The sequence below is a fragment of the Leptosomus discolor genome, chromosome Z (assembly GCF_034619465.1).
Source record: "Leptosomus discolor isolate bLepDis1 chromosome Z, bLepDis1.hap2, whole genome shotgun sequence".
NCBI lineage: Eukaryota > Metazoa > Chordata > Aves > Leptosomiformes > Leptosomidae > Leptosomus > Leptosomus discolor.
The window spans coordinates 32,656,409-32,681,181 of NC_141419.1; the positions used below are offsets into that span (position 1 = coordinate 32,656,409).

The 24,773-nt window shown below is 36.1% G+C and overlaps 1 protein-coding gene across 10 annotated transcripts in view; it reads left to right on the forward strand.

Annotated features, from left to right (window-relative positions):
- Positions 1–338: 338 nt before the first annotated feature.
- DENND4C (DENN domain containing 4C) overlaps positions 339–24,773 on the forward strand; it is a 46,731-nt gene continuing 22,296 nt past the window's right edge. For 4 of the 10 annotated variants that reach the window (XM_086480329.1, XM_086480333.1, XM_086480330.1 and 1 more), the window contains exons 1-17: positions 351–661; positions 6,223–6,475; positions 7,459–7,528; positions 8,812–8,981; positions 10,566–10,807; positions 11,580–11,646; positions 12,145–12,203; positions 13,556–13,700; positions 14,062–14,237; positions 17,655–17,755; positions 19,243–19,461; positions 20,451–20,596; positions 21,732–21,767; positions 22,007–22,137; positions 22,987–23,119; positions 23,583–23,789; positions 24,462–24,590. In XM_086480329.1, coding sequence (XP_086336455.1) covers positions 351–661; positions 6,223–6,475; positions 7,459–7,528; positions 8,812–8,981; positions 10,566–10,807; positions 11,580–11,646; positions 12,145–12,203; positions 13,556–13,700; positions 14,062–14,237; positions 17,655–17,755; positions 19,243–19,461; positions 20,451–20,596; positions 21,732–21,767; positions 22,007–22,137; positions 22,987–23,119; positions 23,583–23,789; positions 24,462–24,590 — 2,595 coding nt within the window. Of the gene's footprint in view, positions 662–6,222; positions 6,476–7,458; positions 7,529–8,811; positions 8,982–10,565; positions 10,808–11,579; positions 11,647–12,144; positions 12,204–13,555; positions 13,701–14,061; positions 14,238–17,654; positions 17,756–19,242; positions 19,462–20,450; positions 20,597–21,731; positions 21,768–22,006; positions 22,138–22,986; positions 23,120–23,582; positions 23,790–24,461; positions 24,591–24,773 lie in introns of all 10 variants that reach the window. The other 6 variants (XM_086480331.1, XM_086480334.1, XM_086480335.1 and 3 more) reach the window with 5 other exon arrangements.

Genomic DNA, 24,773 nt, shown 5'->3' on the forward strand with positions numbered 1-24,773 from the left:
AGAGCTTGAATGGTATAATAGCTAACTCCAAGCAATTTTTTGTGTAGCTGCTGTGTTAGAAGCTTTGAGTTCTTTATCTCACTTAAACTTCCTCATGCTAAAACATGACTGTTACAGTGCTAGAGCTGAAATCCGGTTACTAACAATACTATCCTTTTGAATGGCAGAAATCAAAGTTTGTTTTGGAGTTTCCTTAGAATTTTCATGAAATTTCTGTATAGGAATTTTTTTATTGCAAAAGTTCTTTAAAGGTTTTAAACTCTTATGCTTATTGAGGGATGGGGTTTAGCTTGAAAGCAGAGTGTTTGATTTCTCTCTCTTTATTTTCCCCAGGAAGTACTGACATAACCATGATAGAAGACAAAGGTCCACGAGTGGCTGACTATTTTGTAGTGGCAGGGCTCACTGATACAGATACTGTGACCCTCCTGGACCAAGAAATAAGCCGACATGAAACAAAATCAACTGGTCCAAAGGCTCCAATTACTGACATTGCTGTGATAATTAAATCAGCTGGTGAAACTGTCCCAGAGGGATATACCTGCGTTGAAGCCACCCCTACAGCCCTTCAAGCCAACCTAAACTATGGAAGTCTAAAGAGTCCTGAACTTTTTCTTTGCTACAAGAGAGGCCGGGACAAACCACCTCTTACTGACATCGGGTAAGATTTCTGTAACAGTTTAGTTCCTCCTTCAATAGTGATCAAATCTTACTCTTCATACATGATGATGAGAACAAAACATAAGAAAACTTTTACAAACATACTGGTTTTGAATCTATATTGCTTCCTGTGTGTATCTATGTAACATTTTCTTTCTGAAAGAAGTTGAAAAAAGTGTCACTCTTTTAGTGAACTTGTCTTTTTAAAATGAATTATAATGTTTTAACTTAAAAAGATATATGTATAGAGACAGGTGGAGCAAATAAAATATGATAAATAAAGGTCTCTGATGCAGTTTTATGAAAGGTGAAAGAATAGTACAAAATTAGTTTATAGAAATAGTGTCATGCAAATCCAAAAATATAACATGCTTAATCTGAAAGGGATGGCTTCAGAAGACAAAAACTACCACTTTGTGGAATTTACATTAATGCTTAAGGTAATAGATACCCTTCAAAACTGGTAGGACACTGAAAAAAAGATCTTGGAATGTCCACCTACTTAGAATCTTACTGTCACATCAGAGTATTTGGGAGGTTGCTTACAAGTTCTGACATGATTAACTGCAAATGCTGGATTATGTAGTCTCTTGGTAACTCTAATCATGCTTACGTTTCAAAACCCACACTTTTTGATGTCTGAGGTACAAGTTCCTAAAGAGTTACTAGTACTGGGTTTGAAGACCTTAGATGTAGTCAGTGCTTTAATTTCAATTCAGGGGGCAACGTGGCAGGGAAGCTCTGCACTAGTTTTGTTACTTACGGGGTGTAAGTTTAATATAAGTATTCAGGATGAAGATCACTAAATCCTGCAAGCTCTTGAGGGATAGTCTATGCTGCTAGCATATTGATGTAATGGTCAATCTGTAATAACTCATGCAGCGCTACAGTGTTGTCTATAATTGCTCTATACGGTACTTCTACTTCTCTGGTTTGGATAAGGACATTGTGGAATTACTGGGGATGTAATGAGAAAGAGAAAATGGAGTTTGAGTGGGGGGAACTGTTACAATGATGGCTTTTTCCTCATTTCGTTATTAAATAAATAGCAAAGTGAAAAACATGCATCTATATGTAAGCTGTTAATTTCATTTATAAGTTTGAGTACATCAAGCACAGTGCCTGTATACCCTGCTTTTGACCTATAGTTTGAGTGCCAACTGAAAGTAGAGTCTAGTCAGGAAGAAACTGATGGTGAGGTCTTAGTAATTAAATTAGTTACATGGCAAGATCTCTGCTCTAAGCATTATAGTCCAAATTGTATAATTAACCTGATACAGTCTAATTTCAGTTCATCTCAATCATCTAAACTATGTTCTAATAATCTTCAGTGAAACTGTGATTTTAAAATAGTCTTAACCCATGTTAAGTTGAGTGGACTTAGTAGGTAGATGAAGAGTGTATCCCTTGAAAGGGTCAAATCTATAGTCCTGTGTCAAGACTGTTTATATATCTATATATGCATCTATATATATATATTTGAATTATCTTGTAGTCTAAGCATTCAGATGATTCCTGGTAAATGTTTGTGTGTGTGTGTACGTGTATTTATTTTCAGGGCTATTTTTAGAGAAACTAATTAAACAAATGCTGTTTGGAGGAAGAGGGAAGTTACTGATTCTCTGCCATTGTCCTTGTGTTCTGTATTTCTGTGCCCTCCATCCTCTTTCTTTACTATTCTTCCACTGGTTCTTAAGTTGAGGTGTCTGTAAGCTGCTAGAGTGACTTACTGCTGCAGGTGCTCACTTGCATATAGTTAGGCCATGTGCCATGCCTCTGAATGTTGCATTTACTGTGGCTGTTCTTAATTGGAAGAATAAAGGTTTGATCCTAGGACAAGAGACTGCTAAGGTCCTTTTCCTACATATAGCTGCAAAATTTAGTATCTTAAGCTTATATATTTGTAAATAATTCAGCTACTAGTCATTCTGTTGCTTTCCAACAAATACATTTGCTGATGTTTCAGAAGTAGGCAAGAACTGAGATTTGAGATTTGTTTTGGTCTAGATGCAGTGAGACTTTGAAACAAGTTCTCACCTCTCTTTGTTTTACACTTGAGTTAGGAATATGGGAAAGCTCCAGCACTTGTTTCTTAAATGGAAGAAACCCTGACAGAAAACTGTAGAAAGGACCAAGGAAAGAATATCAGCCTTCTTGTCTGAAACAGAGGTTCTTATATTACCAAGTAATGCAAAAGTTAGGTAACTTGCATTGTACAAGTAAAGAAATGCTGACTTTTTTTTTTTTTTTTTTTTTTTTTAATTTTAACTGGTATGGGAAGCTTTAGTTTGGTTAATGGTTCTGTGCCAAGTCCTCAACTCCTTCTGCATACCTGGTTTCTGAAAATATCTGCAGGAGTAGCAATTAAACAAATATTTTTCTTTACTAGAGATGTATTTCAAAATGAAAATTAACTCAAAAATTGAGATGAATTTCAAAAACGAAAGTGAACTCAAATTTCAAGAAGCTTTAATAGAAACTGGAAGATGTTCTTAACAGCCAGCATCTTCTATTGTTCTTTAAATCCCACCAGTGTGACAACTGTGGTTGGGTGTTTGGAACAGCTTAGGATAAAAATGATGAATCTAATCACTTGTATGTTTAGACAAATAATAATAGTGGCGGCAGTAGAAATAAAAGGTACGTCAATCTTTTTCCTCTGCCCAAGGAAGCTAGCGCTTCTCCTCTGACCCTCCTACTGCCTAGTATATCTATTTTAGTTCCTTTATTGTTCAATACTTGCATACTGCCTTCTCTTAAATTAGATAGGAAGAGTTATTATAAAGAGTTATTTTGCATAAGGACTGTGAGAGGTAGAAATGTGGTTGGACCTAGAGGAGAAGTCAAGCTGGAGAGCAGCCCCACACAATTCAATTTAAAAAGCAGTCTGCCTATTTTGAAATAGTTTTCCAGAAGCAAATTTTTCTATGGTTTAAGGTTTTTAATTCAACAGCTGCAAGAAGGTAGTATTTATCTTTTCTAAACTTTGTTATCTGATGTATTGAAGTAGACCTTTAAATCAGTAAAGCTGGTCATGAGAGAGCTTCCGCGTACAACATGAAACAGCCTTATAATGAAATAACAAGATTTTTTGGTCTTTCTAACGAAAAAAAGGACCAAACATCTAGAGGAAACTGTAGGCTTGAAATTACTTTATTGAAGTTGGTAGAATAATGTAGCAAATCAGTTGTACTTAGGATCCAGGCCAAAGTATAAACTCATAAAAGCAGGAAACAAGTCTTATTCTGATCAGGACTAATTAATCGAAGGCAGACACAAGGGAGTTGAAACAAGTAGGAGTGAACTTATTATGTCAGGGAGGACTTTGTGTCTACAAGGTGTCATGTTAAATATTTCATGCATCACTTCTGAATGTTTTTGTCAGAATCATTAAAATAATTATTTAATTTGAGTGATCCGTGGGTAGTGGTTTTCTTCTGTTTGCTTATTTTCTTAAATTCATTACTATGCATGAGGTCAGGAAATGGTGTGGTTTTAGTAATACTTTTGCTGATACGTATGTTGGGGTGAGAGTTGCTTTCATTTTCTTTTTGCTTTTGATAGGAGGTGACTCCACTGTTACAGTCTTGAACACTGGTCAGCCCCTTACTTCTTAGAAGTATTTGCACAACTGAGAAATTCTTCAGTCTTTAAATATCTTTCTGAGAATACTTACAAACCTATTAAATTGAAATGCTGGAATTGTCTGATTAATATGGTTTTCCTTCTCAAAAGCTGTCGGCTGACAAATGTTTCTGGAATAACTTTACATCCTTGGATTTTATTTTAAATACATGAAATTTAAATAAAACTAAACTGAAACTTCCATTGGAGACTGCTCTTTTAATATTCTCTTCTATTAATATAAGGCAGTAATGTGAAGAGTTCATGTGAACTCTTTATGCACAATGAACGTGGCCTGAGAGCCGCTGCCATTGTAGTTGTTTGGTTTGTGTTTGTTAAAGCAACTTTGTGAAATGAGCAAAATACATGTTCTTCCAGAAGATTATTTAATTTAGAAGTAATTTGAATAGCATATGCTTTCTGTATATGTATCTTGAACCACTAGGTAGTATATTAAAACTGATGTTGCAACATGGAAACACTGGTATTAGGCTGGTTTTGAACCTGAGATTACACATTGTTTTAAATGTAGCAAAATTGTGATGATCAGATTCTTTACAACTGAAACTGTTATTGAAGGCAAGAATATTGCCCTCCATGAACTAGCTGAATAAATTTATATGGAGCCTGGTAGCTACAGCAATATACTACCAATTCATGTGATTTCTTTTGCTTTATTATTCTAGGACTGTAGTTCATATATATCCTCAGTACTGTGACAAGATACACGTTTGTTCTGTGGATCAGAATAAACAGTAATATTTGCATATCCCAGTTTAAAGATGGACAGTAGTATTTATGTAATTTGGGAAGATGAATGGTATACTTTTTTTTTAACGTTCTGAGAATTGTTGAATCTGGAAAAAGACTTTTTTTTTAGCTTATACACATGACTTTTTGAAGTTTTCAAATACATACTTACTAGCAGTCTGTCAAACATTTAACCAAGTGTATTTTAGTAAAAGATACATTGCCTGGTTATTTTTTATTTTAAAGTGAAGTTGTGATGGACTACATGCAGGAAGCTGCAGGTCACAAAATACAAAGTTTTAACGTGTTAAGTTTATCCTAAATCTTGCCATGTATTGTAAAGATGAAAACTCATTTGAAGATGGCAAGTACTCTGTACATACTGCAGCGAATTAAGCAAACGGAACAATTGCTTATTTGGGTGTGGAATGAGAGATAAAGCTTGCCTTATCATAGCATCTGTGCATTAAAAATATACAGTGATGTATGATTTGACTACCACATTTCTTCTCATTGTCGCTTACTAATAGCTTTATGTTTGGGAAAGACCAGAGTGTAAAGTATTAGCTCATGTAGCTGCTGTAAAGCTCTGAAAGATCTTTATTTTTTCGCTAAGAATATGGTGATATAACTAGTGATCTGGCTAAAAAATCCAGGTACCATGTGGATGTTGGGCATGTAAGATATATTCTGGTTTCTAGGAGTAGAGCCAACTATAGTTATTATTTCTTCCTTTTCTGTGGAATGGAGTATTAGTTTGTTTCCCACCACCACCCCCCTTCCCTTAAGGAATGGGATTCAAACTATGAAGTTTAGTGATGGAAATAGGTTGTAAGATATTATCAGATATCATGTGTGAACACAATTTAAAGCTTCCTTTGTATTTAATTTTCATTGCTAGCGCAGTATTCCTACTAATTCTATAACTAAATCCTTTTGAGTATGGCTTGATTTCATTTTTCCATAAGTATGATTTGTTCCCACAGAGATTTCTTATAATATTTAAATATTTCTGAACAGTTCCTTTGCCTCAAATCGTGCATGGTGAAAGACAGTATATAAAATGCACATTAAAACATTGCAGTGATGACATAGGTTGCTAACAGATGGACAATTTCTGTGAATTTGTCTAGGTAACTTCGTATATATTTGAATACACATAACATTTTGTTTCCTTCCTGTCTGCAGAGTTCTGTATGAAGGGAAGGAACGCATCATTTCAGGCTGCGAGGTGATTCAAGCTACTCCTTATGGTCGTTGTGCTAATGTTAACAACAGTTCAGCTTCCTCTCAACGGATTTTTATCACATATCGAAGAGCTCCTCCGATACGACCTCAAAACTCGTTGGCAGTGACAGATATCTGTGTTATTGTTACCAGCAAAGGAGAAACTCCTCCTCATACATTCTGCAAAGTTGATAAGAATTTAAATTGTGGTATGGTGAGTATTGAAAACCTTGAATCTCTTTTTTTCTTTTCTTTGAACCCGACAAACAAACCCAAAGGAGTAGCTCTTTGAACTTTCCTTAGCACTTTTATAGTTCTGTTCTATCACTACATCATAATTCTTTCATTCTATATATCATGTGTGAGACTTCAGTTTTGTAGGGTTTGTTGCTCTAATTTCCTTTGGTGTCAGGAATTACTTCTTTATGCTGATTACTCACTACTTCAGTTTGCATATTCATGTCTAGCTGCTATTTAGGAGTACTGTGATGGATTTTGTTGTTTGTTTGGTTTTTTTTTACACCACCACCCCTCCCCCCCCCGCCGCCCCTGCCCTTGGTGATACTGACACTCAGGATGAATCACAAAAGCTTTTTTCTTAGTTATTAATAATGCCTATATTACTAAGACATGCAAGAATGGTAATTACTGCTTACAGTTTCTTCATGTACTTTTTTTTCAATCAGTTCGCTTTGATTTAGTCTGTTTTGCTTCTAGTTTACTCAGGCTGAAATGAGTTAAGTTTTTTCAAATAGTAGAGTTATTTAGACAAACTGCAAAACCACTATGTAAATAACCAGTTTATGGAAGTACAATGAAAGCTTTAGGTGATGATGTTTAGAATTTCACTTCTACTGATGAAGTTCCTATAAGAGTCTGCTTTTAAATAACCAAGAAAATGTGAAGCTGCCAATTATCTGCTTCCCTTTTCTCTGTACTTCTATAGGAATCTGTCAAAGAGTAGTGTGCTGCTGTGATTATTTGATGTGAATCCTGTAATCTCTAAAAAATGTAAGAAGGGTCAATTCTCAGTTTCATGATTTACATGCACGCAGTGGCCAACCAGTCATTTTATTCTGTAACACTTTAAATGTCTGCTTTGTTTGCAAGTGGGAGTATGTTCAAATGCTTGTACTTGATTTCTCTGCTGCCTGTTATCATCTTTGTTGGTTCTAATATGAAACTTGTGTCTTCCAGTGGGGTTCCAGTGTATACCTTTGTTACAAGAAGTCTGTGCCTGCTTCTAACTCTTTAGCGTATAAAGCTGGTAAGTAATTTTAGAAGCAGACTGTCTAAACATGCTAACAGAAGGATTCAAATGCCTTGTTGAAATCAAATAATAATTTTAAAAGCTTAAGTGCTGTCTGTCAGAATTCTGTCCCTAGAGCATGTCAGTTGAATTCAACTCCTATAATGCCTTCTTTACTCTCCTCACTTTCTCCCAGGCAAAAAAAAAAAAAAAAAAAAAAAAAAGGCGCCTTAATAGGAGTAGCATTGTTCTGTATTAATTTAGTTCTTATCATGGCAGGTTTGATAGCTGATTAGCTTTAGCGGAATGCTTACCAAGCATTTTAGATGTAACAAAAGACTTCATATTTCTTGTGTTGTTGATGATGGAGGAGGAGTGATTAAAAATCCCATTCAACCTTACTCATATTTCTTTTATGTCTCGCAGCTAATGCAACATCTTTTGTCTAATTTGAAAGCTAAATGTGTTTCTTCTCTTCAGTTCCACAACTATTCACTTGTTTCTTGAGGCATGTGAAAAGTATTCTGAACAACAAATGACAAAAAGTCTCATAAGTCTGGCTTTTATAAGTTCTTTTAATGCTTTGCTACAGATTTTTTCCAAAGAAGTCAAAATAAACTTTCAAAAGAGTTCTGCTGAGCACTAACTGCGCCAAATACCTTTGAAAGGAGTAAACTACTAAGTAGAAGTGGAAAGCATAGATAATGAAGTCAGTGTGCCATAAATAAGCTAGATGAGTAGCAATAGTATACCAGCGCTTGTGTGCCTGTTTTCTACCAGCAAGAGTTACATATATTTCTGAAAACTGAATAAACAGTTTGTTTAAATTGAGTATATTGACTCATTAGCAGAAAATTCAGACAGTCAGTTCATCATATTTTCAGTGGAGGTATTGTTGCTCTTTTTACAGTAGATAAATTATCACTTTCTTCCTAGGAATTTTATTGTAGTAAAATCCATTCCAATGGCACATCTAAATAGGATAGCTATTTCCCAACTGGTTTAAAGAAAAAGTCTTCACTAATTAGTTTTTACTATGTACTGTTTTTTGAGCGGTTACCTTACAGGAGTGCTTCGCATTCATACACAATTTTTAAACAATTGTTACTCAGATGACTTAGTCTTATTGTCAAATGAGAGACTTGCTTCTTCTGCAGACTTGCTTCTTGTGCAGATATAATCTTCAGTTATAAAGTCCAGATAACCAACAGACTTTGCTGTATATGGTGGAAAATATATTGCTTACGTTATTTAGGCCTTGCAGAACATATGTGCTTACTTTTCCTTCTTGCATTCTGAAGGCTTAATTTTCAGATATCCTCAAGAGAACTATGAGTCATTCCCACTGTCAGAATCTGTACCTCTCTTCTGCCTTCCTATGGGAGCTACTATTGAGTGCTGGGACCCTCAAACCAAATATCCGCTGCCAGTCTTCTCAACATTTGTTCTCACCTGCTCTTCTGCAGAAAAGGTATGGCTCCACACTATGGCTCCACACTAGTTCTTGCTTTTAGTTCAAATGGCTGCTATGGAGATAAATGGGCATTGTTTCTTCTGTATTTGAGTAATACTACAAAATAAATTGTTAAATACTTCCCTTATAAAATTGCATTTCTTAAGCCCTCCTACAAGATGGAATTAAACCAAAACAGGAAATACCTTGGAAGACTAAGTGCTGCTTAGTCCGATGTTAGCTGAACATACACTTGACAAAAACAAAACTCACAGTGCACAGATTTCCCTGTTGTTTCAAGTAAGAAGTTTCTGGGAATGCAAGTGTAGCCTGCGTGTTAAAGAGATGTTTACGCATGTGTTAGCAATGTTTAAGTTGTTACAGTTTTCCTATGGTTGCCTTAAAAGTGACTTCTGTATGAATTTGTGTGACTGGGTTCTGTAGGTATCTATGTGCATGAATAGGAATATAGTTACCAGGCAACGGCAGGGCGGGGAGAGAAAAAGTGTGTGCTGAGAGGTAGAACGTGAAAGAAGTTCTGAAGAAATGAAGAGCTCCTGAGACCAGTGATGCTGTTGAATTCACGTGAAGTGATAGATGCAGAACACCAGCGGTCTGCCAAATCTGGATAAGACTGCCAGCACACATGGGCACCAAAAATGTGTTGCGTGACTCAGCTCACATGTGAGAAGGCAGTGTCTGGTATACACAGACAGAGACTATGGGATTGTCGGTACACCTGATGAAGCAAGGGAGCCCTTGTTTGGCATGGGTCTCCCAACTGTTGCTTCAGCTTGCCAACTCTGTCAGTGTCTGTGTGGGAACTGCATGAGGGAATAAGTGATTGTAATGTGTGAGTAGCTCTCTGTGACTAATTAATAGCAGTTTGGCTCTATTAGTGATAACAACTCAACTTCCACTCTGCCTCGGTCCCCTATCAGGGAAATTTATATACTTCTGCATTTCCAAACAACAAAAAAAGTCTTTCTCCAATATATTACTACTACTTTTACAAGGAGAAATGCAGTAGCTGCCAGTATTTTTCTCAGAGAGAATGTATACTGAGGTATCCACCTTTCACTGTTCTCCTTTTGCTAAGCTTGCCAGAATAATTCAGTTAATTATGAAACTCTGACATATTGGGAAGGAATATTTGAAAAAGTCGGTGGCTGTTTAGGTTGCTAAAATGAAGTCAAAGCTAAAATGAGTTTATTGGTTAGTGTGGTAATGATAGGGGAATTTACTGAACACGAGAATTTCATGAGGGTTGGGTTTGGGTTTTTTTTTTTGACTGTAATGGTTAATAGTTAGGGTTTTGTCACAGCATGCAGTTTGGTTCCTTCCCTTTCTTTTTACTAAGTATGAGTTCTGTGTTGAGGAAAAGTGCAATGAAAAAGAGGAACAGAGGCACAAGAGTCCAGAGCATTTCATTTATAAGGATACTTTGTGTATGTTACATAAATGAAAAGTCATTTCACAAGCTACCAGCAAAAGCACTGTAGTGCGTGTGCAAACACTGAAGACTCAAGGATTCTTCAAAAGTTCTAACCCAGTCTCCTTTTAAATACTGGGACTGCTCAGCTGGTTTTCTTCATCTTTTAGGTTTATGGTGCTGCTATTCAGTTTTATGAGCCTTATCCCCGGGAGCTGCTAACAGAAAAACAACAATTGCAGCTGGGTCTCCTGACAGCTGTGGAAAGGAAAGTGGTTACTTCCAAGTCCATCAATTCCAACAAATGCATCTGCCTTCTCTCACACTGGCCTTTCTTTGAAGCATTTCGAAAATTTCTTATGTTCATCTACAAACTCTCTGTCTCTGGACCTCATCCTCTTCCCATTGAAAAGTATGTAAAAATTTTCTCAAGTTAATGGGAAAAGTAGTTATATTAGCTCAAGAAGTCGTGTGATTTATACATTTAGTTGGTTTATTTGTTCCATCCTCTTGCTTGCGCTGTGTAGCTTATGTTGTGGATAGAAATTATTGCTGCTTCTGTTTAATAGTAGTGGCTCTTGCATTGCCAGGAAAGTGAACTGGATTTTGCTGTAGCTTTTCGGTTAGAATATGTCAAGCCTGTTTACCTTTCTCTTAACTATGTCAAACACAGAAAATGACTGAGCTAAAAGATACTTGCTAACATTTGCAGTCATGCATTTCAGGTTAATAAATACAAGCTCAGGGATTCTGTGCATTAGCAATGAATATCTGTGCCTGTTTCCAAGCACTGCAACTAATGCAGATTTTGTGTGTGGGTGAGTGTAAACTGTATTAGGCATCTGGCAGTGAAGTATATAGTTTCTCTTAGCTAAGCCTCATTAGAAACTTGGTAGAATTGAGTTAGGCTGCCTGGGATTTTAAATGGCTTGCCTAAATGCCAGTGTGTTCTTATCTTTTGCATACGTATCTGAAGCTGCCAGTATTAATTTTCACGCATGAATTGTAAGTGAATGGAGCTTCTTTGTTTCAATTTGCATAAATAGGCTCTTAAACTTATCAAAACAGTTAATAAATCTTAACAGCCTTTCTAAAACGTGGTACCATAGTAATTCCAAAATGTGATTAACAATTGTTTCCAGTCCCTGATTAGTCCCTGGTTGTCTAACATCTTTTCTTTTCAGGCACATATCCCATTTTATGCACAATATACCTTTCCCTTCACCACAAAGGCCAAGGATTCTTGTGCAGGTAAGCAAAACATTTGCTTCCATTTTTAGTTACAGTAATGGCAAAACCTCTTTCTTGCTTTTGAAAGCCTGGTTTCTTCCTTTAGGCTTTTTACTGAGCTTTGAATTCCCATCTGCTGGAAGGGAGAGATGAATGGGTTGGCTTTCTCCTTCGTTGATATAAACCTGGGGTAACTTAGCAAAGGAAACTATTTCAGGCTTAAGATGGTGTGGATGGCAGCAGCGTCCTGTGTGCACTCTTTAAATTTCTGCCATATATTACCTTTTAATTTTATAGGCATCATTTGCATTACTTCGAGGGGGGGCGGGGTGTTTGTTTTCTGGCTTTCTTTCACTTGTCCGCCCATTACTGTGGGTTGAAGGTTAGTTCCTCCCATGACATTGTGACTCTGTCTGCCAGGCAGTTTATGAGACTGTGGATATATGTTTATATTGGAATATTATACTGTAGTAACTTTGGAGTTACTATATTAATCACATACTACTTCATGTGTTTCAGCTTTCTGCCCATGATGCATTAATATTGTCTCAGCCAGTTTCTACACCGTTGCCATTAAGGTATCATTATTAATGCTTTAAATGTGTGCTGCTTGAAAAATTTAGAGGCAAATAGGGATGAATCGTAGAAGGAAGCCAAACGTTACTGCAGTATTGTTAGACCTTATTAACAGCAAGCTCAATAGGCATTTATAATATTATACAGTGTAGCCTTTTTGACAGAGACCTGTCACTTGTGGAAGAATAGTATCACTAATTATCCTGAAATAAAGATGAATTGCCAGATTATTGTAGGAACTATGAAGAAAGAAGAAGCAGGCTGAGGAAAAAAAAAAATTAAATATCTTGTATTTTCAGAACTTGGGTAGTAAGCAAAATGGTTTTTTTAATAGCATAGATAGACTGTTCGTTATCTTTTTTTTTTTTGTCTTTTTGGATCCAGGAGAGACATTTACATCAAGCAGTTACGTGAAATCAGTCAATGCACAAGTATGCAAACATTTTAGAAGTTCAAATTTATACCTAAAAATTGATCTATGTGCTTGGAGGTTGATGCAGTCTCTGTGGATACTGCCTGCATCTTCTGGGCTAGAGCTCCCTATGATTGTGATATGGGGTTTGTTTGGATTGTATTGTTGATTTTTGGTTTGTTTTTAAGTTAAAAACCAAAATATTGTCCCTTTTTTATTCCCTCCCCCCCCCCCGACATTTTCATATAATACTCTGTACGCAGAAGAATCCCGTGTTTAATCACATTTGTTACACAGCTTCTTAAGTGAAAAGCCAGATACCAAAATACAATGTAACATGCAAGCAGTTTTCTAAGGGCAGAATTTACATCCCTTTGATCTTAGAGACGTGACTGCAATTCCTAAATGTGTACAGTCCAAACAAATGGAATGGAGTCTAAACTGTAGAAACTAAAGGCTTATTGCTATCAGAATGATGGATTGATTTTACTTGACTAGTATGAGAATTTGATACTGTGGCTCTAAGATTAAATGGATACTCTAGTTCATGATTTTTGCCTGAGGTAACCATTGTATGAAATTACTGGTGTTATTTGTGCTTGGATTAGTTGTTAATCAGTTTCACTGTTATGAAGACAAGGTGCCTGTGCATGTATGAGAGAGAGCGCCATAAGCAGCACAAACTCAGCAGCAGCATGGTATAGCGTATGTTTCTTTAGCAATAGAATTTTAATTTAGGTTTCTTTCTGGCAGTACAAGTCTCATATTGAGGTGATAGCTGTTAGATAGATAGGTAGATGTTTGATGTATGGTAATATTAGCACCATTCAACTAGTTAGTCCCAAACAGTTGTCAGAAGTTTGATAGTAGTGACTTTTCTTTTTTTTTTTTTTAAATCCTGTACCATTCTTATTCTCTTCCCTCTTCTCACCTACCCCTTAGTGGAGCAAACTTTAGCACCCTGCTCATGAATCTTGGACCGGAAAACTGTGCCACTCTGTTACTCTTTGTATTACTAGAAGGCAAGATCCTCCTCCATTCTCTTAGACCAGCTGTGTTAACAGGAGTTGCTGAAGCTGTAGTAGCTGTAAGTACAAAGTGTTTGGTACAGCAGTGAGAGAAATCAGTTCAAAATCCACAGTTGTTACAAGGCTTTTTGAAGTTAAAATTACTGATGCACTAAATGATCATTTTTCCCAGCAATAGCATGTAGTTAAAGTGCCCTAGCATATCTCATTATTATAACTGGTAGAATGATGAACATTTTTGCATAGATAACTACAAGATGTGCTGTAAATAAGTGGTCAAACTTGAAGACTCTTTTCTGACAGTGTTACAAGGCTTTTAGCAATTTCGTTTCAACTTGCTGCATGTAACTTCTTGGTTTTTGTTGTACAGTATCTGTTGCCTTGTTTTAATGTGTTGGTTTCATTTAATTTTTCCTTCAGATGATATTTCCATTTCAGTGGCAATGTCCATATATCCCCCTCTGTCCTTTGTCTCTGGCCACCGTACTCAGTGCACCCGTTCCATTTATTGTTGGAGTTGATTCACGATACTTTGATCTGTACGATCCACCGCAGGATATTGTGTGCATTGATTTAGACACAAACATGGTGTACATGTAAGTTCTATGGAGTTTTCACATTTATCTGTAGATGGAGAAATTGCTGAAATGCTCAGGAGATAAAACTATTAAGCACAGTTTATCCAATACGATTAATTTCTTATTGTCCTCTGTTCTTTTTCTCATTTCTGATACTTCATAGCAAATTTAAACTTACTAAGTCCAGGATCAAAACTTGGTGCTGCCTATGTTGCTCTAAATTTAGTAACAATGGTAATGTATTCTGGTTTGGTTTTCCACTTCTAGTACTGTTTATTAGGGAAATGGGACAAAAGCTAGAAGAGAGGAAGACGGGTTGTGTTGGGTTTTATTTCTGCCACACCATTTCTTACATTTTAACCTCGACCTGCCACTTTTGAACGTGGTTTGCCTGTGTTTGGTGACTATTGATATGAACATGAGCACTTCAGGACCCTTCATGACAGCTTTTGATGCTGTCTTGCACTTAGGGTACTTTATGTTAGTGTTAATAAAGAAATTTTTTCTCAAGTTACAAGGGACAAATTTTTTGTGAGATCAATCCAGCAAAATTTGATGTCTTGACTCCATTAAATCTAAAGTATTTTCACGTAATTATTATGTTTTTAATGCTTTTCTTAAATTGAGGTTGTTGCATAAACAGTTTCTTTGCACCTTCTTGAAGAGAGTAACTGCTCTGTTTTTCTGTGATATATCTAAATGAGAGTACGAACAACTGAATTGAAAATTCAGTTGTTTCAGGTGTTTAATTTAGTAACTTTATTAATTACATTTCCATTTTAAATTGGTTAGATCATGAATAGAGGCATCTAAGCTAGCTCAAGGTAATGGTGAACATCACTAAATAAAGTGCACATCTTTTTTCAGTGAAAATGCAGTTTTACTTCATCTCGTGTCGCTTTTTAACTCTTGAATTTTTTTTTTACTAATTCAAGTTAGAATTTGTCATTTGATGTATGGGTCACTTGCATGCATTCTTGATTTTCATTGTGTCAAAAGGGGACCCTTTTTCTACTGAACCAAATGTTTCCTTTACTTTACTGAAATGCTTTGTTTTATTAGTAGCATCAAAGGAAATAGTAAACACTGAAGCAGATTGTGTTTATTTTTTTATTTGTTTTTTTTTCTCCTTCCCCTAGGTCCCCATTAAAAACACTGCAAAAAGCATTTTAATCACTGTATATCAAAGTGTTATGCCACCAAAAGAATAATTATAATAGGTGTTGTGAAAGAATGTATTGAAGATACTCAAGGAAGTTAACTTATTTATATGAAGATATTTGCAGTTAGAAATACCTGAATGCTTTTGTTCATAAGTAGAATGGAAGTTGAAGAGGTGCAGAAAAATGAAGGGAATAGAAACAGGGGATTTAGCAGGGCCATAAGGGCCTTATCAAGACTGTGTTTGGATGACTGCTAGAACGACCAAGTACCAGCCTTACTTGGATTGGTTACTGAACTAAAAATCTACTAGTGGCTGACCTTTTATGAGGCACTCAACTGGAAAGATTTTTGCACCTTTTCTTTTACTGTCTTACTCTCTTTCAATAGTCTGCTGATCTTTGGGAGTTTTAGCTGCCCATTTTGCATATATCTCATCTATATCACTTATTTGACTTCAAGAGGAATTTGACAACTGTAACATTTGACTTAGGTAAATGTGAGATGTTGGTACCTGCATTATAAAACTTTATTAACCTGGAAATGAGCATATTTTTCAGTTTTGTAGTGTGTAGGTAGAACCAAATCTTCATAAAGCACTTTGTGTTGAAGATCATACAGAATTCTAAAATACACATTATTAGTGTGTGAAGATTAATGTTCCATTTTATCTTATCAATGTCTGTTTCTGCCCCTCCTTATTTCTGTGGCAACGCGGCTTGCCTTTTTTTTTTTTTAGGTGTAAAAACATGTAACAGCACTGTTGTCTGACTTTAAAAGACTGCATAATAGAAGAATAATATTTGAAAAATTCAGTATTTTCTACTACATCCATCTGTCTAGTGTCTTTTTAGAGCGAGTTTGCTGCTGTCTTCCTTATGATAGACTTAAGCTTTATTTGCTGCCAAAAAATACTGAAGGCCTTTTATTCATTCCGCATCTTCTTTAATGCCTTTTTTTGGATGTTTTCAACTATCTCTGTAAAAGTAACATTGAAAGCTGGTTAATGAAAGTAGCCTTTTTAGGGCAAAGATTCAAGACTGTTTTATTTTTATAGCAGGATTTTTTTCCTTGCATTTTTGGAACAGTACCACTTATATTGTTTATAGGCATGCCGTTATGGTGGGGGAAAAAATGGGCAAAGGCATCTGTAAGCATGCATTTTTTCTTTAACTTCTGAAACTTTGGCTTTCTTCCTAAGATAGTTCTGTGTCGATGCCAATTGAGCAAGTAATAGTTGAACAAGCACTTCACTGCTGCAAAGTGGAAAACAAACGGTGAGAGCATCGGCTCAGATAGTAATAACTGATTAGGTCTTGTGGCCACAAGTTTTGTCATACTCCCTGTTACAGCAATTCTCCCCCACCTTCTGCCTTCCGGAAAGAGCCATAGGAGTTCTCAGGATTTACTCCCTACTCTGTCTCTCTGTCTCTCTCTCTCTCTCTGAAATTCTTAACTGTGAGGGTGGTGAGACACTGGAACAGATTGCCCAGAGAAGCTGTGGCTGCCTCCTCCCTGGCAGTGTTCAAGGCCAGGTTGGATGGGGCTTTGAGCAACCTGATCTAGTGGAAGGTGTCCCTGCCTGTGGCAGGGGGGTGGAAGTAGATGATCTTAAAGTCCCTTCCAACCCAAACTGTTCTATGATTTTATATCCAACTGCTTAAACAAGGTCTGGCATTGTACCCCTTGTCCAAAGAAACATGAGCATCCTTTTAGGTCAATTTACCCCATTGCTTAATCAACCACATAATTTTCAAACTGTAAACTGAATTCCTGATCTTCCTAGTCCCTGGCAGCCTGTGGTTCTAACATTTTGCAGTATCAAGTTCATGTTGTATTCCAGCCTTTATTTGTATCAGTAGCAGTATGGCAGGTTTATGGTAGTATAGAGTTTGCATAGTAATCACATACAGATTAGTGCGCTTAAATTATATTAGCAAGGCTGATAAAAATCCTGAAATTACCTAAGTGAAAACTTCAAGTAGAAGGTCTAAATCAAACCTTAATGCAGATCCTCCTTACAAACTGGAGAAAAATGTACTCATAACTCAATTTATACTGTTCTGTATGTGAGGAAATGATATTCTGAGTTGTGTCACTCCCATTTTTTTATTATTGACAAATGGGGTTAGTAACAAGACTTCTTTTCAAAATGGTTTCTTTTTCTTTATAGTTATTACATTCTGAAAATGAAGCAACTTAGGGCTGTGGAAGCTATTCTTTGTTATATTGTCTGTATTTTATATATCCTTTTTTCCCTCCCCTGTGTTTTAGATCAGATGATAAGAAGAGCATCAACTGGAAGCAGTTTCCTAAGAAGCCATGTAAAAGTCTTCTCAGCACTTTAAAGAAACTGCACCCACAGCTGGCAGCAGGTGAAATATATAAAATAAAATGGGAAGGGGTAAGAACAGAAGCTGCCTAAAGCAGGGGAAGTAAATATTTGAAGAAAACTACTGAATTTTCTGATAAACACCTAGAAGTCTTAAATTATAATTAGTATATAAATGTAAGGATTTCCTTCTATCATATGTCGTATAAATTATTTTTTTAGACTTTAGTTTTCTTTGCTGTGACTTCTTAAAATTTGAGCTTTTTTTTTAGCTCTTACTCATGATTAAATAATATTTAAGCAAAGATTCAGCTAAAATACATCTGGATCTCGACTTAAAACAATATTCACAGTTCTGATAAAAAATTATAGAGGAAATGGTGGTCTGAATAAAATAATATTGAATATCTCAGCTATTGTGCAGATAACTGCTGAATATCTCAGGTAAAGACTTTTCTACAAAAATAATCGAGTAGCTAGATTTTGGCAAAGTATTTTGTCAAAAGGAAAAGAAAAACTGACACCTTCAGCCTAATGACATGGACAGGTAAGAGCAAAGGTGTAGCTGACGTAACAGTTTTCAGGTGTTGCTTTTTTATGACTGTAGATTGACCCTTTAAGGTAAGCTATTTCAGAGTGTGTTAGGTTGCATCATTATGGGGAAGGAGACAGTGATAGCCTTATAGGTGTACAAGATACATAAAATTTGTAAATTATGGAAACAGTAAAGTGCATTAGTTAAGAGGCAGGTGTTCTTGCCTCAGTTTTCTATAATTTTTTTTTTTGGCGGATAGCTTTTATTTCATCTGTTAGAAAACCTCAACTTTTCTTTTGGTTTTATCAGCAGGGTATGACATGCAATCTACCTAATGTAGAGCTACTTCCCGATTTTAACATGAGCAGAACCAATGGTCTTCTTTAGATAGATAGTTTTTCTATTTTTTTTCTATCTGTTAGAATAGGTATGTTATAATATTTATTTATATTTATAGATAAATATTATGATACCTGATGTATTTGTTATAATAAAAAGTGTGGAACTATAATTTTCAGCTGGAACTCTTAATTTGCTACTGTGTTTTTAAGAGTGCAAGATTAAACTCTGAATGCCACCTACTTCTTTTTACCCTTTGGTGCACTAAAATGTTAGGCTTTTGATTAGAAAAATAGTTTTAGTCCTTTTCTTTCTAGATGTTCAGAACAGGGAAAACATGGTCCTTTGTGTTTGTGTTGATATATTACTGAAAGGCTACATGCAGTTGGGTATGTGTTAACATCAATTCAACTGAGATCCTCCTAGTTGTTAAACGTCCCGAAGGGCTGGATGAGTTCACATAATAAAGTCTTGAGATTACCTACCTTTCATATGGGCCAAATCAACTGGAAAATAATTACAGCATTTCTAGTGTTTGTTACTTCTATATATGGGCAAGTAGAAAAAAGAAAAATCCGTCTTCATCATCTTGCAAAAGTTGCCTGTTTGAATGCACTGAATTTTAATATAGGATTGTATGTGTTGCTCATTGCTAGTTCACAGGAAAACTCAAGAAGGCTCTGCAGTGGAGATGACTCCTATTGAGGCAGATTTCTCTTGGCAGAAGAAGATGACAGAACTTGAGATGGAGATCCAGGAAGCTTTTCTCCGTTTCATGGCATCTATCTTAAAGGGTTACAGAACATTCCTCAAGCCAATCACGCAAGCGCCTTCAAATAAAGCAACTGCTGCTGATTCCTTGTTTGATCATCAAGGTGAGGGTGAGGCAAACCAGCTGCTGATGGCATTGGCAGTGGTACAACTTTAGGGCTGAGGAGCTGTTTAACTTTGAAAGGTCGAAGTTCACTTTGGTTGTACAATTCTTGACAATATTTAAAATTGCAATTGTATAAAGTTAAACTACTCAAAGTTGATTAGAACATGGATGTATGCACATAGAACTGCAATTTTGTAATAGCCGTGGTATTAGAAAAGCTGTTTTTCAAGTAGCGTGATGCCCTCTCTGCGTGGCATATTCCATAAGAGCAGCTCTTGGGAATGAAAGAATATTTTGCAGTTTGTACAGAGCAAAAATGCCAGAAGCCCAGTAATGTAGAACAAAGTAATGTTCTTGATATAAATAGAGAATGGGGCAGAGATCAGAAACATAACAAAAGAATAGTCAGCAAAGTTCGTCTTATTTTCCTCATCACCTTAACTTTTCAGATCTGTTCATGAGTTGAATGCTAGGTAAAACATCACAGTTGTGTTGTTTTGTTTTGTATGTGGTGGTGGTGTTTTGGGGTTGATTTTGTTTGCTTGGGGTTGTTGATCTTTTTTAAATTTTTTAATTACTGGGAGAGGGATTTGAGAAGAGATTTTTAGTCAAATGCTTGGAAAGTCTTAAATATTTTCAGGCCCCTTACCTCTTAGGATTAGTTATTCTTTTAACTGTTAGATACTCTGCTTTTGTACAAGGTCATAACCTCCTTTTTCTCGCACAAAAAATCAACAAACACAGTGAGCAGATTACGTGGGGGTGATTACTTGACAAGTATTGTTAACTATGGTGAAAAGCAATTATTTTTTAAAAAAGCTGTTATTTTCGTATTCTGAATGCAGATAGTGGTAAGTAGTTGTTTGTATTGATAAAGCAAATACTTTATGTATTAGCACTTTAAATATTTTATGTTGACACTTTATATATTAGTATCTTATGGAACTCATAACTGGTATTTAGTTGTGTGTTCCTTTTTATAACCAGGATTTTTAAAAAGCAGAGACCGTGCCTATACAAAGTTCTACACGCATCTCACCAAAACACAGATATTCAGCCGCTTTATTGAAGAGTGCAGTTTTGTGAGTGACAAGGATACTGGCTTGGCATTTTTTGATGACTGCATAGAAAAGGTGAAAAACATGTAGCAATACTGTTAAATTTTATGCTTCTGTTCATTTTGTGTTAATTGTCCTGGTTTTTAGTTGTAAAGGTAGATACCCTTTGCAGCAAGTATTTTAACAAATTGGAATTCTTGGTGGTTATTGCTGAGACATTTTCTTCCTTCATCTTCTTGCATGGTCATAATTTTCTGTGTTGATGCAGGAAACTCATTAAAGCCTTGTAGGATGTCAAACTATAAGAGAATGTGAGATATACCAGCAGCTGACACTTTAGCACAATGTCATCCATGCCTTACCTTTAAATGATAATCACCCTCCCTCTAATGTGGAATTATCTACCAGTGGTCATCTGCGTTGTTGCTCTTTTTCGCACAATTTAAACTTAAAACAAGAACATGCCTAGTGCTCCACTTGTAGTCAAAACTGAGTTATGTATATAAGATCATCTTTCATTGCCTGTATTTTATATGAGAAAGATTGCTGTAAGTCTCTTCAGCATGGTTCTAGTCTAGATGGGTTATTGATTTTATAGCTTCATCTGTAAAACATCAAGTTCACAATATAAAAATTAGGACCTAGAGAATTATATGGGTTTTTTTAAGGTGTATGTATATGATTCTTTCTGGACAGAGCCTTCATTTTCATACGAAATTCTTATAGAATGAGTCTTTGATTCAATATTGATTCCAATCAAAGTAACACTTGTGAACGGACCACATAAAAATAAATGTTCAGAAGTTTCCTTTATTTTTCTTTCTGCTGAGTATGGGGTATGCATCTATATTTTGTTCAGTTATTAATAATTTGATATTACTGCAGGTTGTTGATGTGTTGCATACTTAAATTGTCCTATTGAAAATATCTGCAAAACGGCAGTTTCTTTCAATTAAACTAAACGTAAGCAGTTTTCTTTGACACATTTACGATTTTGTATTTAGTAATGTCAACAGATTGAAAGCATGCAGATTACTGCATTTTCTTTCAGCAAAGGAAGTGTTTGAAAAAGAGGTTAATTGCTTCTACAGTAATATGAAAATTTAGTGTTTCTTATTTAATATTTCAGTAACTGACACAGCTTTATTAGGATTACTTAGGATTTTTTCTGAGATGAGAAGAAATTCTGTTTTTTTTTCCCTTTTCCTAGCTCTTTCCGGATAAAGGAACAGAAAAAGGAGAGAAGGTACTTCATCCTTCAGAATGTTTGGGGATATTTGATTGTGAAATAAAAATGGAAAGACAAGGCTGTGGACTTGATATTTGAGTAATTAAAACAAACGTAATTTATTTTATCGATTATATATACAATAAAATACGGCATAAATTACATATATTTTTACATATACTAACATAATTAATGTTAACAAGGACTTTTTATCCCAAAGCCAAACTCTGTACTTAGACTACAAACTCTGTTTTCAGGTTGATGTAGATTCCATCGAAGATGCACGGTTGATTGAGCTTGATGAGTCACAAAAAAGTGAACACACAGTGTTCATAATGCCACCAGAACCTCCTGCTGATGACGGACAGGACCGAGTGCCAAAATACAGGTACAAGTTAAACAGTCTCATGTAGTGAAACTAGAATGCTTATGATGTTAAGCAAGGCAAACATTCCATCTTGGTGCAAGATTTGTCTTAATATAATGTTCAGAAAAATCCTTTAAAAGATACAAACTACCTGTATTCTGGTAAGTTTATAAAACTCCAGAAGTCAATGTTTTGTGTGTGTTTGAGGGCATGTGGATTTTGGTTTTAATTTTTCAGTGACTTCGTGCCAACTTCATAGTAATACTTTTCTACATGTACTCAGTGTTGTTCTTCCAGTTTGAGTCATTTATGGGTATTTTGTAGCAACTGCAGTGCACTTTGTTTCACAGCAGGAATGACAGGGTTGGGTAATGGATCTGCCAGGTACTATTGATCTGCAGCTGATGAACTGAAAGAACAAAACACTCACTCCACTTTTCAGACTTCCTTCATTTAGTGTTTTTCAGCCCTGTGCAGGAAGTGTGGAGTTTCAGGCACTCAGGGTATGATGGTTTTCTACCTTCTGTCTTGGAGATCATGAAGGTTCTGTTTCCAGCTGTTGTCCTTGTTCATCATCATCTGTGCTTCCCTGACCTTCATGATATGGATGGCAGTCTGGTTCATGTTTCCATTGTCTATGGAGATTTGTCCAAGGCATCTTCTTGTGATATCTTTGTGAATAAGTCTAAAAGGATTTTGCTATCTTCTTTCGCTTTTCTTTTCCCCTTTTTTTTCCTCTCTTGGTTCTTTATTCTCCTGTTTATCAGTTCTTTGCACACAAGTTGTCTTTATATGGCTTTCCTGCTATCAGCAGGTATGTCAAAAGCTTTTCTTTTCTGTTTTGTTTTTTTTTTTTAATCATCTATATAGCTATAAAAACTTCCCACGACTAGATTTCAAGCTCTTTGACAGGCCACAGGAGCTCAAGCTCTCCTTCAGCAGACACCCAGCTGGAAGCAGCATTTCAAATAGTCCAGCACTCATGGCAAAGAGGACAAAACAGGTCAGATGATTCTTACTGTAATCACTGTGTGAACACAGAAAGATACAAAGTTTTTTGGTAAAATTGTCACTACTGTAAGTTACTATTGTTAGAGCTTAAGTCTTTGTAACTATTCAGCATCAACACTTGCAAAAGAAAGAAAGAAAAGGCAACAAACAAGTTAGTATCTGAGATTACAGTTTATTGTCAAACCCATTTTTTAGCTTTAGACTGTAATACAAACCAAAAGGAAATGAAAATTAATGCTTGAATGGGGAATTAAAAAAATAGGATTAATTCTAATGCTAGTTTTTGCCTCAGAGAGCCTTAATAAAAGAGCGCTAAGAAGGGACCTTCAGTTGAATGTTTGTCCATTATTATTAAATGCTTACTTTGAAGAAGCCAGTATCAGAGTTAGTAGTGGCTTCTAGATTCAGGATGTAACATCTTTTGTCTGCTTTTTTGTTTTGTTTCACCCTTACAGGAGATAAAAACTGCCCATAAACTAGCCAAGAAGTATTATGTAAGCCCCCCGCAGTGGGCTAAGTGTCTCTTCAGTCATAGTTACAGCCTGTGGTTTATTTGTCTGCCAGCCTACATCAGAATTGCACATCCAAAGGTCAAGGCACTGCAGCAGGCATATGATGTTCTGATTAAAATGAGGAAAACTGATGTGGAACCACTAGATGAGGCAAGTGCGAATAAAAAAAACGTTACCATAAACACGGAATAGAAGACAAGGTGCCAATGTAGTGTACTTCACCACCGCCACAAGGTTAAGCATACTTACAGTTTGATCTGTTTTAAAGCCACTTTGAAGTGATCTCAAAGCAGTCTGCTTAACTAGAGCAACTGGAAATTCGTTTCCTTTTTCATCACCAGGGTAGTGTCAGCTGGGTCAAGCACTCCAACTTAGTGTTGCTAGTCTTCTTCAAGAAAGAAGTTCTTGAATATCCCTATTTTTTAAATGCAATTTAAATTAATGCTTTGCAGCCTTACTGAACTGAAGGAATAATGGGTTTGAGTCAGCTTACCATTATTTCAGTAGTATCCACAGGCACACAGCAGCAAATTATCCTGCTTTTTGCGTGGGCGTTTCCTTCCCTCCTTTATTTCGCAAACAGAAGAGCCAAGTGGAAAAAAATTCAGTATTCTCAACAATGTGACTGCTGATGTTATTTCAGCTCATGTGATTTCCTGTTTAATTTTTGATTCCTCTTCTGGCTGTTGGGTGTTATGTACTGAGTAGCTGCTCTCACATGGCTTTCCCTCTTACACATGTAAAAGTTGGAAATCAGGGAAGAGCTTAGCTGTTTCAAAATCCTTGTCATCAGTCCATTTATGCATTTCTGTATCTTGTCAGGTCTGCTACAGAGTTGTAATGCAGCTCTGTGGACTGTGGGGTCAGCCTGTTCAGGCTGTGAGAGTCCTCTTTGAAATGAAAAATGCTGGAATACAGCCAAATGCCATCACCTATGGTTATTACAATAAGGTAAGGGAAGTCTTGATGAGGGATACTGGACCGATGTTTCTCTTGCTTTTGTCACTCCCCTTGTCCTGTAGCATGTTTTGAAGATTGTTTCTTACAGCTCTTCACTTGGATTTGCTGAGTCTGTTGGGCAAGCAGTCATTTTGGGCATGCTTACAGTTCACTAGATCTACACTGTGTGGTTTT